Source organism: Dreissena polymorpha, chromosome 1 (assembly GCF_020536995.1).
Source record: "Dreissena polymorpha isolate Duluth1 chromosome 1, UMN_Dpol_1.0, whole genome shotgun sequence".
Lineage (NCBI taxonomy): Eukaryota > Metazoa > Mollusca > Bivalvia > Myida > Dreissenidae > Dreissena > Dreissena polymorpha.
Genome location: NC_068355.1, coordinates 117,663,440 through 117,679,654, shown reverse-complemented (window position 1 = coordinate 117,679,654; position 16,215 = coordinate 117,663,440). Strand labels below are relative to the sequence as shown.

Sequence of the window (16,215 nt, the reverse complement as noted above, 5' to 3'; positions counted from 1 at the left end):
AAGATATCATTGAGACCAATCTTCTGACCAAATTTCATGAAGATTAGACAATAAATGTGGCCTCTAGAGTGTCAACAAGGTTTTACTATAGCCATATAAAGCCATATAAGGAAAAATGCCCCGCCCCTGGTGGCAATGTTTTTAAAGCAACCAAAATTTTTTAGAACTCATCCAAGATATCATTTGGACAAATCTTCTGACCAAGTTTCATGATGATCGGAAAATAAATGTGACCTCTAGAGTGTTAACAAGGTTTTACTATAGCCATATAAGGAAAATAGCCCCGCCCCTGTGGTGGCCATGTTTTTCAACCAACTGGCATCATTTTTTAACTCGCCCAAGATATTATTGGGATGAATCTTCTGACCGAGTTTCATGAAGATCGAACTATAAATGTAGCTTCTAGAGTGTTAACAAGATTTTACTATAGCCTTATATAGCCATTAAGGAAAAATGCTCCGCCCCTTGGCGGCCATGTTATTCGAGCAAACGTAACTATTTTCGAACTCATCCAAAATATCATTAAGACAAATCTTCTGACCATATTTCATCAAGATTGGACAATAAATGTGGCCTCTAGAGTGTTAACAAGGTTTTACTATAGCCATTTAAGGAAAAATGCCCCGCCACCTGGCGGCCATGTTTTTCAACCAACCGGCATCATTTTCGAACTTGTCCAATATATTATGAATCTTCTGACCAAGTTTCATTAAGATTAGACAAAAAATGTGGCCTCTAGAGTGTTAACAAGATTTAACTATAGCCATATATAGCCATATAAGGAAAAATGCCCCGCCCCTTGGCATCCATGTTTTTCAAGCAAAGGTTACCATTTTAGAACTCATCAAAGATATCAGTGGAGCAAATCTTCTCAGCAAGTTTCATGAAGATCGGAAAATGCACTTTTTAACAAACTACGCTTTAAAAAGTGTATTTTTTCTGCATTTTACCAAAAAGTGTATTTTTCTGCATTTTTTTCATAATTAAGTGAACTAAAGTGCATTTTTTCTGTATTTTCATTATCTTTAAGTGTATTTTACTGTACTTTTAGTGTATCTTCTGCAGACAAAGTGCATCTTTTTATGCAATAAGTGCATTTTTTTTTAATGAAGTGCATTTTTTGTGCATATTAGTGTTTCTTCTGATTTGCAAAAAAAATATTCTTTCTGTACAAGTGTAGTTTTAGTGCATCTTCATAAAAAAGAGCAACTCTATAGCAACTAACTGAAGTTGAAGGACAGAGATATAGTGTTTAATAGGAGGATTGTACTGAATTCTTTTTTATCTTCACATAATGTTTATGGTCTTATTATTGCAATTTGTCTGCTCATAAAATATGGGAATCAGTGGAGCAGCTTTTAAAGGGAAAAGTACAACTAAATCAGGCTGTGGGTAACTAATTAAAAGTAATGAAAGTGTCAAAAATATTATGTGGGCGTGCCAGAATCAATTATATCTCCACAACATAAAAAATAAGGATTTGAACATTCTTACACTGATATTTAACCCCAATTCAATTAATGTCTACCACATTGACTATTAACATACATTTTAAAAGACAATTTAAATAATTTTTATAATATTATTATTATTAGCTAACACCATTCAGTATGTTATATTGAAATATTAACAATCAAATATAATTTGCTAAGTGTGCTGTGTATTATTCAATATTATTATTATTCAATAAATATCAGATAAGATCAGGATCAGATAAGAGATCCATTAGCATCATAAACACTAATCCCTATCAGTGCTCCATCTAGCCCAAACAAAGGGGTGTTTATAGACTTTTGATTGGTTATGGCACCATCTATTTTAAAACAAACCACTTTTGATTGGTTGGAGCTCAGCAAGTTATTTGGAGCACAGAAAGTTGTTTTTTGTAAACAATGTGTATATCAACAATAAGTTTGTTGCAAAGAAAATTCAAAGTGGGTGGTTAAAGAGATATGGTCTCATAGTTCAACAACTGCCGTTTTTTTGGAATACTGAAGAACAGCTGTAAAAGGTTTGTATTTTTATTTCTGCATCTCTTTTTAATTTAATTAATTATGATCATTATCATATTTATGTATTGTTACTGGGAAATGTAAATGGATAAGTAAATGTAATGCAATTTTAAGGAAAAAAAACACCATTTGAATTATTATGGCTGTATTTTATGGTTATTGTCATCTTAAAATTTATTTATACCTATTTCTTTTCATTAATTCTTTCCCCCATATTTAATAAGAACTTTTATATTTTATATTTGAAGGTTAAACCCCAAGGTGAAATTTACATTGATCGGAAGATCCATTGGACAGAATGTGCATCATCGCCTGCCAAAAAAGGGAGCAAAAGGGGGACTACCTGATGTATGGACATTTATACCAGGTTTTACCCTGTACGAGCAGGCCAACTTGAGGGGAACAGGAGTGGGAAACCGCGCCCTGTAGCTTGTCCTTGACCAAGAAAAGATGGATTTGTTGAGAGGTAAAACTATATAATAAAGGTTATTGCATTTTAAAGACGTCACACTTCCGACCAGTTCACACAGCCAAAGGAGACCACATATATTAGTACATTTATAAACAGTATTTTCTACCAAACGTTATTTCTTTAAATTATTTATGAAAAGCGTTAAGTCGGTGTACGGAAGAAACCCCCTCCGGAAGAAACCCCCTTCGCTAAAAACGGCAGGGCGGAAGAAACCCCCTTTCAAAGTTTGCATACGCGGAAGAAACACCCTCGCTAGTTTTGCATAGGCGGAAGAAACCCCCTCGCTAGTTTTGCATAGGCGGAAGAAACCCCCTTCCATAGCGGAACAAACCCCCTTCCAGACGATTTAGTTACATTCAAACGCACGGTAATTGTTTACAGAAATTCACCTTCATTTTCAGAAAGTTCCCGGGAAGCATGATTGCATGATTCAATTTTTTTTTAAGACGAATGCTTCGGTTATTGAAGGAAAAAATATGTACGAAATATCTTCGTCACTATCGGCTCTGGGCGCTAATTTTGTGTTTTAGTTATTTTTATCAATCTAGTACAAGTTAACGCATATAAAATGGTATAATCTCACTGATACGAGTGCAAGACAAATTCACACGAGCATCTCATCATTACCAACTTGTGAACATATGGCCGGTACACCTCTTTACTCAGCACATAACAGTTTGGAAATAGATTTTAGCACCTTCATTTAATTATATAAAAGGTCCTTTAATATACCGGCTATTGTAGATAATGATGAGAAGTTGTGTCATGATCGGCGCCTTTGCGGCTCGTGTGAAGTTATGTACAGTTTTGTTTAATTACATTAGCATTCGGCTATAATTGTGTGATTTTAGGGAATTATTTGATCTTTGTAAATAAATGTAAATATATGCCTGTTAATCTTAAATAAATGTGTGTCTTTTTTCAACAACAAATTGTTTATTGCTTTTTAATATATGCTTGTTTGAGATCTTTGTAAATAAATGTAAATATATGCCTGTTTTATCATGAAATGCGTGTCCTTTTTTGCAACAACAAATTTTTAATGTTTTCTAGTATATGCTTGCTTGATCTTTTTCTCAATAAAAAGGGCGCGACAATTATGCAGCATAGAAAGCGTGGGTGTATTGAGCGTTGTAACAAGCACACAACTAGTCAGGGGATTGATGCATGTTCGGAGGGAATATTTTATCAAGTCTATTAATAGTCACTTATGCCGAAATTTATTTGATACAAGAGAAAAAATGGCAAGGTTTGTGTTAAAGAAATTATTGAGAGCTTTTATCGTTAATATTTACCAGAAAGTGCTTTAAAAATGTTATGAACGGGATTATCGGGAAATGAATATAAACTTGAAAAGTAGCAAGCATGCAGTAATAGTCGGGTTGAAACGGATGTATTGGGGAATCGTTCGAGTCGGGATTTTACTACCTCTGCGGGAAAGACTTAACACTTAGGAAGGGGGTTTATTTCGCCTCTCTGAAAACACGAAGGGGGTTTATTCCGCCTGTCTGAAAACTCGAAGGGGGTTTGTTCCGCCTATGCAAAACTAGCGAGGGGGTTTCTTCCGCGTATGCAAAATGTGAAAGGGGGTTTCTTCCGCTATGCCGTTTTTAGGGAAGGGGGTTTCTTCCGAAGGGGGTTTATTCCGGTAATCGTTAAGTCACATATGATCACGAGATTAAAAATTGCAAAAATAAACAAACAACAAGCCAACAAACTTGTTTTGATTTAAATTTATGATATTTATAGCAACTGTTGAACAAGATTACCATAACAGCAATATTTATCACTTCAGAGGGGGTAATCACGTGATAGTCAAGATGGCGACGTCCATACAGAGACAGTTATTTTTCGCCGTTTTATACCCTTTATTACTTCTGTTTATTTGTTAAATGACGCTCACTTTCCAGCCATATCAGTAAAAAGGTGATTAGCGTTTATTTCGTATTTAAATTCGCTTTATATCTCGACTTTACTCCCTGCAAATTTTCTAAGTTGAGCCCTAATTAGGTCATCCCGCTAAGAAATTTCACACCGAGTAAAGTCGAGATATAGAGCGAATATTACTATGAAATAAAAGCCAGTAACTTATTTCCTAATATGGCTGGAAAGTGAGCGGAATGTAAAACAGTAATACAAGTAATAAAGGGTATAAAACGACGAAAAATACCTGCCTCGGCATGGACGTCGCCATCTTGTTTGTCACGTGATTTCCCCCTCTGACACTTACATTATAAAATATCTTTCAGGACCTTATCTCAAATGAGATCATGCACGAGATGCGCCTCACAGACCATGACAGTAGTATTCAGACCTGATCAGCTGGTGAACTGCTCTATAAAGGGTTGTTTATGAATGCATTCTTTGTAAGGAACAGTGTACAACAAAAAAATATAGTGACAGGGGCTAAGCTGCTAAATATTGTCAGCATGTATGCAGTGATTTTCCTTGGAAATTCAAAACAACCTGTATATACTGGCTCTCAGAAGGGCATATTTTAGCGCAATACTGAACAAAAAAGGAAGATCTTAAAAATAAGGTATAGATTTATATAAATTTCATGAATACGGTTCATTTATCATATATTAGGATCCAGAATATGATTGAATTGAATGTGCTGCTTTTGTCCATATTAAAAAGGGATTTGGAATTAATGTAATGTATAAAAATCTAGTAAATGATAGGGAAAACATTTCAGCTTAAGGAGGGGAAAACTTTAATATTTTTGGCTGTTAATCAGTAACTGATAATCAGAGGGGAGAAAAATCACTGGTATGAGCTTGATATTTAAAGTTGTTAATTCCAGATAGGCAATAGCCCGTTTGAATCCTCTCTTATGTAGATATGTAACCTTTGTTTTTGTTTTTTAAGATTTAACATTCTAATAAAGTGTGTTCTTATCTATTGAATTGTACTTTTTGTTTGTTATGTATGTGTTTACACAAACCTTTCATTTAAAGAATGAATGCTGGCTTCAAAATGCTGGGAATTTTTAAAAATTTGGTAAATTTTTAAGCATACTAATTTGAAGTGATGAAAAGTACACTTAAGCGTATAATGCGCTTAAAAAAATCACTTTCAATACTTCAGAAAAGGTATTATTTGTATGACTGAAAATGCACTTAAGTGTATTAATGCGCTTAAAAATTCACTTTTAATACTGTAAGGTGTATTATTTGTATGACTGGGAATGCACTCAAGTGTATTAATGCGCTTAAAAAAATTCACTTTCAATTTTGTAAGGTGTATTATTTGTATCAGTGGAAATGCACTCAAGTGTATTAATGCGCTTACAAAAATTCACTTTGAAAACTCAATGAAGTGTTTTATTTGTATGTCTGGAAATGCACTCAAGTGTATTAATGCGCTTAAAAAATTCACTTTGAATACTCCATGAAGTGTATTATTTGTATGAGTGTATTAATGCGCATTAAAAAATTTACTTTGACCATGAAGTGTATTATTTGTATGTCTTAAAATACACTCAAGTGTACATGTATAAATGCGCTTAAAAATAAACTTAAGCGCACTTATTATCATAATAAACGCACTTTAGTGTATTATTTCGTGGAAAAATACACTTATATGTATAAACACACTAGTAAAAAGTTTTTTTTTAACAGAATAAAATGCACTTGTTAAGCAAAAAATACGGTGCCAATAACATGCGCATTTAATGCGCATTAAATGTGCATTAAATGCGCATTTAGTGCACTTTTTCGAGAAGGGGAGTGAACAAGGCAAATGTCGACGTCGCACAACTGAAAACGGACGACGGACAACTGACAAAAGGCGATCACAAAAGCTCACCATGAGCACGTTGTGCTCAGGTGAGCTAAAAAAATCCAGGGTAAAGCCAGTACTTGTAAGTTGAACTTTTTTCCTGGGTATAATCAGGAATTGTTTCTGGAATTCGTTTCCTGGGTAGAACGAATACTTGTTGTAATTGAAATCTTTTCTCTGAGTGGACCCAATCCTAAAGCATTGTTTTCATTGGAATCTTGTGAAGAACTTGACGCTCACTCAAACGACAGCCATTGAATGGCTATAAGAATATGAAATCTTTTTAAGCTGCGCTATATATACATACAAAATGTATATGCAGTCCACACAGGCTAAGGCCACAACTTTTATATTTCTTGGTTTACAAAACCGCCGACCCTAATTTTTGGAAAATGGGAAAAAAAAATAAAATCGGAAAATCGTCTTTTTTTTAAATATTTTATTCCCGACCGCACTGCAAAACGAGCGAAACGAGAAAAAAATCGATCTGGTTTGAGTACGGTTGCGAATAAAATCAAGTACGTACAATCACCGATTGGTTCACATATATTGCAGAGATCGGGATATTTTTCAATGTGACACATTATGTACCAGTCCTTTTATGGGCACTTCTCAAAATTTATTTCGGGTAAAAATTACAGACAATAAGAAAATCAGCGTCAGTAAAATGTCGACCCCATCAAAATTTATTTCCGAGTCTGTGACGCAACTATATTGTTTAACATGTTAATTATATTAAACAAACCCGATATTATAGTAGATAAAAAGTATTTGATAATTAGTATAAATAATCCAATAAAACACTGCCATTATTTACGATATATGTGTTTAGGAATTTTGTTTCAATGCTTAGGGCCGAGTAATTTCGGCAAATCGGAACTCAACTTGCGTAAAACACTTGCTCAATTATAAACAGTTAAACTCCGCCTCTGTTCTCTGCAAAAGATTCGAAGGCGGAGCTATGCACGTGCTTTTATTAAATTGGAGGATTGCAATTGAGAAACAAACACACGATTGGTTCGGCATGTTGATTGCTAGACAAAGGAAGCCAATTTTTTCGGCGCGAAATTTGTCGCTTTATTGCTTCCGACAGAAAGCGGCTTTCCTTTGATGACGTCAAACTGTCAATTCACACAGGCTGCACATTTTCGGAAGACTTTAACTGACTCCTTGTTTACAATTCCAGTAAACAAAAACACTTGCTAACATTAAACTTTGGATTAAATTATCAAAATAAAGCAAAAGCGAAGTTGACAAATATGATTAAATTAATTCGCGTCAGTTCAAATAAGACGTTTTGCTTTGTAAATCAACGAGTTTTCATGACAACAACAACTTTGACAAACATAACCGCGACGACGCATGGATCGATCTACCTCGATTTTTTTTCATGCACGATCTCATAAGTCGAGTAAGAGCAAACACATACCAGGTAATTTGTGTATGAGTAGTTTATCTTATATAAGATTTATGCAACGGGCATCGCATTGCGTAATGGTGCGCATCGAATTATGGAAATGAAGCGCAGTTTTTCGTTTTAATGGGAGAAGAACGCATGTCATGTAACGGAGTGTTTAAAATTGCCTGATGTTACAAAAGGTGCTTTTAGGACTCATTTCATTTGAAGATATAGATGTGTTTTATTGCATAATTTGATTTTTTGTCTCTGTGTTAAGGTTATAAAAGATATGTTGTCTTTGTTCTGATGTTATTAGTATTAACTTTTTTTTCCAATGATGTTTTTTTTTTTTTTTTTTTTTCGACCACCCGATGGACGATTTTCAAAATAATTTTTGTAAACCAATAAAAAAAAAAGTCGTGGCCTAATCAGGGATGAAACTTTCTGCCAAAACTGGATTTTTGCTAAAAAAATACTTTCTTTAAACGAAAAATATCATGCAAGCCGAAAGTGTAAAAATGCCACTGACATTTACATGTACATGTAACACACATGCATGAAACCCCCTTCTCACAGATCAATATCAAGACTGGCTTGTAGATTATTTTGCTATAATAACAGGGTGTCATACAGTGTACTTAATATCTTCATTATCCAAGGGTTTCCTGTAGGGGGTATTAAATTGGTCCCTCCATATTACATGTATTAAATTTACATTAAGTCTGCACTTTGTACAAACACAGTGATGAGAAATTACCAAATCTTAATGCATCCCCACAGGATGATGCTGAGATAAACACAGGATGTGAAATACCAGTATATGATTACATGTAACTGCAATCATGGAAATACTTGCACGTGCATGGTTGAAACATTATTATGACTTTTACAGGTACTCGTCATATACACATGTTGTCATATCAACAAGTTTAATTAACATTTATTGGTATACATGATGTCGTTCTGTGCTTTTTATATTTTTGAAATACATTGTACACATATTGTAACAGTATATTATGAACTGCAATAAAAGAAATATCCTTTTAATTTGTTAAAAGTGTCATTACTTTTTTATAAGTGCTCAGAAAAATGAGAAGATATAAATTGGTTTGGTTAAATAGAGTCTTTATCCTCCAATGCTAATCTTAAAGAAAAGTCTTAGCTCAAAGTAAAATTCTAAGCCTATTTAGTATTGAACAAACCACATAATTTCTAGGTCGCCCTTTATTACCTCCTCACTTGAAATGTCAAACGAATCAATCAAGCACACAGGCTATCAGTTTCATTTTGTCTGAAATGAACAACAAAAAAGAAAACTGAGGTTAACAACAAGTTTATTTTCATGTTCTTTTAAGTGGCAATTCTTAACCTCAAGGCTGCTTAACTCTGTAATTTAAACATAGAATCAGTGAACTTTAAAATAGGATTATGAGCCCTAGTGTTGTAATTAAGTGTGTGTGAGAGTCGGTATGAGCATATTCAATTTTCCCTACTTCAAGTTAACAAGTCTGCTGACAAGACACATGCTGTGATATATCTGACACTAAAATTAAAAAAAGAAATTATACACATGTACGTATGTCAGCAACTTTGGAATTTGGTACTCATAGAAGGTGATTACTCTATTAAGTCTCTACATTATGGGAAATAGGATACAAATTCAGGGTTGTTGTTATATAAAATCTACAGTTTTACTTATTATCATCATTTCCAAGCAAGTCCTTTCTGAAAGGGTTTTAAAAGTACCAGGACAGTAGATACACTGTATAATAAACAAATAATTTAAAATGGCTACATGTCATCAGTCTTCACGATAGTTCATTTTATCCACTAGCCATTCGGGCTACTTGAATGGTGAAGACAAGTAGCCTGGCAGCAAAATTACTAGCCCAAAGTAAATTTGTTAAAATATACACCCTGCTAAAGGGTTTCATCTTTCAATAGCAGATAATCTATTAAAAGTAAAATTGTATCCAGGGTATGTTAACTGTTAAGCCTATTGCAACACAATATAACAAGTCAAGGTAATTATGTCCTTTATTAATCATAAGTCTTTAACATGTGATAAACTACTTCTTCGTTCATCTCATCATCACTGCCATCCTGGAGATCCTCTTTGTCAGAAACCATATCCTGTAAAACAAGCAACCTGATAGTTATTTTCCAGAAGTTTACTTGACAAGTGAAGGCATAGATCATAAGATGGCATACTTTTATCATACATGTTGACTTATTTCTTATGCTGTGTTTTTAAGCATAGCTTATTAAACTCTGTCTTACAGAAGTAGCTTCTCCTTCATCACTGATTTTTAACCACTTTTCTTGAAATTCACGTTTCCGTCAACAAATGACTTACGATCAGTAGTGGGCAGTTTCTTGCCAGGCTTTGCTTTATAGCTACGTATTTAAGCATTATGCAGCATTATGCAGCCTTATGCTCGTAGGGACTTACAACTTTGGAAATAAACACACACACAAGGTTACAAAGTAAAACGATGTTTATTCCGGAAATGCAAGCCGCGGACGTCTATTGTTTTCCTTCAGCAGTAAACACATCAGCATGACGTATGCCAATAGTAAATAACCAGTTTAAATTGTTCACTACGTGGCCTGGGTTACGACTCGAAAATGACCGTTGAATATATGGACCAATCGGAACGCATTTAAATCTCGTATTTTAGGCGAAGTTGAACGAAGTTCTGTCGGAAATCTTTGGGAAGTACTCACAAAATAATGACGTTTATCACACTTAAAAATGTAAACAATATTAATACACGGAATTTCTACTGGCCCGACGGGCGTACGATATGGCAATTTTAATAGGCCCGAGCTATAATTTACACGCCCAGGCCACCGGGCGTGCGCTTATTTCGCAGACTGCTGTCATATCATTTTGTTCAAATTGACAGCTACAGTGACAATCCTCAATATTTGTTTCTTTTATTTAGGAACTAATACAAGAATTTTTTGCCAAAATAACACATTGAAGATTATTTGCAAATAAATGTTGTGATACATTTTTAGAAATCCACCAGGCCTCAGAGTCTTGCAAGGACTTAATGGAGTCTTTTTTAACCTGAGCACATTATTACACTGCTAAAATTAAAGGGAGATTATACGATTTATATATGTGTTAAATTGTAATATATTGATACGAATATGTTACAATGACACAAAATAGGCAAGAACAATTATACATTGAAGACGAATTTCATAAAATACAGCAAAGACAAATTAGCGCCCTGAGCCGATTGTGACGAATATATTTCGTACATATTTTCCTACAATAACCGAAGCATTCGTCTTTTTATTCGGATCGGATTTAGTGTTGGTGTGTCGTATGAATTATAAGATATCGTTGCAGGAAATTAAAATGATCCGTTAAACTAAATTTAGATTCACATCGTACATGCATGATATACATGCTGGCGAATTAGACTGTACAGACATTTGATTTCAGAATTAAATATCTGGCCTATTTCGCATTTTTCAACACATGTTCTCCTTAACTTTTATTTTAATTTATATTGTATAATAAGATATTTACAATGTTTTCATTCTTTGGAATGCACAGTTGCACACGGAGCTACCGCAGTGTTGCGCGGCTGTGTCCTGATAAGAACTGAAATTGTCTGCATTTACCTACTAGGCTACAAGCGTTTTAGCAAGTACACCTCGCCTTCCCCACCGCGGAAGCACTTGCTAGCAGACAAAAGCCCTGCAAAGGGAGCGAATTTTTTGGGAAAACACATGGACTGTACTGTAGTCTATAATTTAAGACAACAAATGTAAATAGGAGAACACAATATCATCTGCTAAATTATGAAACAAAAACTTTGATAGGACACAAGTATTTAAGCTATTCTAAATGGGACTGCATGTATATATACCACAGTGACACTGCATAAATGTAACACTACCTCTCACTAATATTCATTTTACATGTGTTAAAAGGATACACAAAGTATGTATGCAAAGGAGAACCAGATGAGAAATTTAGGCAAAAATGGAAAACCTAGGAACTAATAACAATTTGAAATCATGTACATGTGATTTAATGTGCCCACAAAATTTAATTATAATCAGAGTACATGAATGGTAGCTAAAGGATGGCAAACTGGCCAACCAGGCTTATCACCTTATGGACAGCTTGACTGTATTTGAACTTGACAACCTGTTTACCACATTCCAAAGTCTCCTAGCTCTTCTTGAGTACATGTCTGTTATTGTTTAATGCCCAGTGGTAATACTATTTACAGCTGAAGAGCCACCATGGTAATAAAAAAAATCATTCAGAAAATAAACATACATTGTATACATTGTAAGTGAAAAAAGGGCATGGCATACCAGATTATTCAAATAAATGGGGATCTTACATTTCTTCAGGATTGAGAGCATTTTTACTTTTGTAAGACATGATTTTGGTAAAAATCCATGCCATGCCGTGGGATAAAAATTCCTACCCCGTTACCTACCCTTCTACACGTTTACCTAACCTATTGATTCTTTACAGAGATTTTATAACTTATTACTACCGTAACTTATACTCAGGTTTTTGGACACTCTAAATTTTCTGACACCCCCAATTTTAGCCAAAACAAGAGATGTGTTTGTCAGAAACACAATGCCCCCTATTGCGCCACTTTAAAGCCATAAATTTGACCTTTGACCTTGAATGATGACCTTGACCTTTCACCACTCATACCGTGAAGCTCCATGAGATACACATGCATGCCAAATATCAAGTTGCTACATGCATCTCTAATATTAACTAGAGAGCGGACACCATACTTAATCCTTGAAATGCACTAAGTGACCCCGTGACCTAGTTTTTGACCTGGCATGACCATATTCCAACTTCACCTAGATATTGTCTTGATACAACTTCTGACCAAGTTTGGTAAAGATCAGATGAGAACTACTTCAAATAGAGAGCGGACACCATGCTCAATCCTTGAAATGCACTAAGTGACCCCGTGACCTAGTTTTTGATACGGCATGACCCACATTCGAACTTGACATAGATATTGTCTAGATACAACTTCTGACCAAGTTTGGTAAAGATCGGATGAAAACTATTTGAATTTGAGAGCAGACACGAAAAGTGTGACAGACTGACAGACTGACGGACAGTGCAAAAACTACATACCCCCTTTTCTTCGAAAGGGGGCATAAACATATTTATTTTATATTGGTGACTCTAAATTATCAGTCATACGGGTTATTGACAATAATAAATGACTCTAAATGTGTGGACAAATATATTAACAATTCTATTTTAACAGAATTCTGCCATGTAATGCTTATCTGATGACACCTAGAACATGCTTTTTTACATGTCATTTAGGAATGACACCAGTACAACATACATGTACAAGACGGTTACGCACAAACGCCGAAGAGTCACGCACCCAATAGCAAACTGAAAGCTTTTAGCAAGTGAATCAAAATGAAATAAACTGCTTCATTAGACCAATCTTGATTTAAGCCTGGCAGCAATAAGGTTTGGACATTAAGGTACAGAGGCAGGGTTCAGTTGTGAGGAAGACTAAGGAGATAACTTCTCCCTGGATTTATTAACTTCTCCCTCTAATTACATGAAGGAGAATTGACCTACACCCCTTTTCATGATTTACTCTGAGCCAGAAATTGACCATCAAATATAAATTAAATTCAGTTATAAGTACAATAAAAACACAACACAAACACTTAAGTATAGTTGTTTATAATTGTTAGTTTTTCCCAAAATTGCCAAATGTGAGTTGTTTCTCATTAATTATAATGATGATGGGCGTGGTGTAATGAGGAGGATAAAATAAGCGAATAGTTTATTAAACACTGCGCAGAAACCACTTGTACTTTAAGTTGCCTAAAATGTCCGTAATTTCAGCTTGGGGAGAACCTATATGAGCCCTGAGAGCCACTAAATCTCTTGGGGGGGGGGGGGGGGGGGGGGAGAATATTATTGCATTCTGAGAAAATAAAGCTACAACCCTGACTCTGGTTAGGGTTCTGGTCTTACCGCATCCTTTCTCGTCTTGGCCATTATCGCAGTCTGGTTGTCCGTCACACACGAGGTTACGTGGAATACACACACAGTCTCCACATGAGAACTTGTCCACCTCCACGCAGTCACACTCACTCTTGTCACCATTGCACACTGGAAAAGACAAGAGCAAACTTTCAAGGTGCTACTTGCAGAACACACAAAATTATTGTTTCCACTTTAATGCCCACACCCAAAGAAAGTGTTTATACTTGGGAGAAGAAAAAGATGACAATTTCCTCTAAAATCCCATTTCCTAAAGAAACAAGAGATGTGTTTGCGCCTCTTTAAAGCCATATATTTGACCTTTGACCTTCAAGGATGACCTTGACTTTTCACTACTAAAAATGTGCAGCTCCATGAGATACACATGAAGGCCAAATATCAAGTTGCTATCTTCAATATTGCAAAAGTTATCGCAAAATTGTTTTGGGACAGAATGACAGACAGACAGGCCAAAAACTATATACTCCCAATCATTCAATCCTGGGGGCATAAAAATGGGAAAATAAGCAAGCAAAACATTTTCTGTAACATTTGCATAGCAACACAATAGTTATATCCCATAAAAAAAGGTTCTTCAATTACAGAACTATCTTCCAAATCGCTTTGAAGCCATTTTACTTTAAATGTAAAAGCTTAATCAGAAAATATTATCAAATTTTGCACATTTGACGAAAAAAAACCTCCCATAAGAAAACTTATATACAATACAACAAAAGGTAAGGATAGGCAAGATACATTAAATAGGGCCAGTCAGGTAAGTGAATAGAAATAATACAATGTATTTCTTACCCGGTACTTAAAGGAGTAATGCCAATTTTTATAAAAAAATTGCTGTTTTAAATATATATATATTCTAAAACGATTGATTTCATCAAGAAAAATGGCAAAAACATTTTGACATTTTGATACTAAAAAACGATTTTGTTTTCCCTTAACCGCTCGGATATTTCCGCTACCTATTTAGGTTGTGATGTTGACTTGGCCCAAGGCGAATATGATTCGGAAACTCGTCCATTGTTATTACAGATTGGAGCTTGAACACTGCGCTTAACATAGAAAATATTTGGGGCAGTCATTTGGCACTCGACTTTGTTCTGTAAAACACTTTAAACAAGTTAAAAATCAGACAACCTTTGTCACACTCAATCAGACAACCTTTGTCACACTCAATCAGACAACCTTTGTCACACTCAATCAGACAACCTTTGTCACACTCAATCAGACAACCTTTGTCACACTCAATCAGACAACCTTTGTCACACTCAATCAGACAACCTTTGTCACACTCAATCAGACAACCTTTGTCACACTCAATCAGACAACCTTTGTCACACTCAATCAGACAACCTTTGTCACACTCAATCAGACAACCTTTGTCACACTCAATCAGACAACCTTTGTCACACTCAATCAGACAACCTTTGTCACACTCAATCAGACAACCTTTGTCACACTCAATCAGACAACTTTTGTCACACTCAATCAGACAACCTTTGTCACACTCAATCTTGTACAATAAGCACCAACAAAAAATTGGCTAAATTAAATTCTGTTAATTGAAGTATAATATCCATATCACTAGCAACCAACTTTCACACACAATCTCAAAAACAAATGTAATTAAAGGGGACAGCAGTGATTATTATACTTCAGGTACATGTATCTGCATGTACAACTGTGTAAGGCTTTAAATATAGCTTTAAACCACAAATACTTTCAAAAATGACTGTGTGGAACGCAGTGATACATGTTGCAATCACTTAAATTATGTTTTGTGAATGTGTTGTCATGGGCAAAGGCAAATGCAGTCACTTGCCTTAATATTTTCCTCTTCAGAAGAAAACTGAAAATATATATAGCTGTATGTAAACAGCATAAATCCAAAACAAACTGTGAATACCTCCAGTAACTTGCAGGCTGTTCAGGTTTTATATTGTTTAGTTTGCTAGTGTCTCATCAGTATCTTTATGGTTGGAAATGAAGCCTGTAAAACTTGAATCTATTCAGAAAGTTCTTTAATTTACTGTGATTTTCTAGGGACTGCAAACAGTCAAAAAGCATAATTTTATCTGAGCGATATAGTGTGAAGAACAAAATGTACATGTAAAAAGACTTGATGGTTACAGACATCCTTTCCATATGATATGCATGTACATGCTAGGGATTTCAATTAAAGCAGAATCCTGCGTTTTGATGCAAGCATTTTGCAATTTTGTCACTTTTGACTCCTCCAAATTATTTACCTTGCATCATTTTCATGCAAATGTCACCATTAAAATAATAAAGCATGTATTTTATATTAAGCAAAATGTTGTTTTTTTAAATAATCTTAAGCAAGCAAGTTATACAAACAAACATTTGCAAAGCAATCAACAAATATCCAGGAACAAATTATCTAGATTTCAGTATTTTGACTCCTGAAAATGTCATTGGACCCCTTAAAAGTTCAACCATGGTGGGGGGGTCATTTGACTCATAGTTTTCAAAAGGTATTGAA

At 34.8% G+C, this 16,215-nt stretch overlaps 1 protein-coding gene across 1 annotated transcript in view; it reads right to left on the bottom strand.

Annotated features, from left to right (window-relative positions):
* Positions 1–16,215, bottom strand: part of LOC127846296 (low-density lipoprotein receptor-related protein 4-like) — a 121,423-nt gene that overhangs the window by 89,215 nt on the left and 15,993 nt on the right. Inside the window, exon 2 of the mRNA XM_052377466.1 lies at positions 13,689–13,826. Coding sequence (XP_052233426.1) covers positions 13,689–13,826 — 138 coding nt within the window. The remainder of the gene's footprint in view (positions 1–13,688; positions 13,827–16,215) is intronic.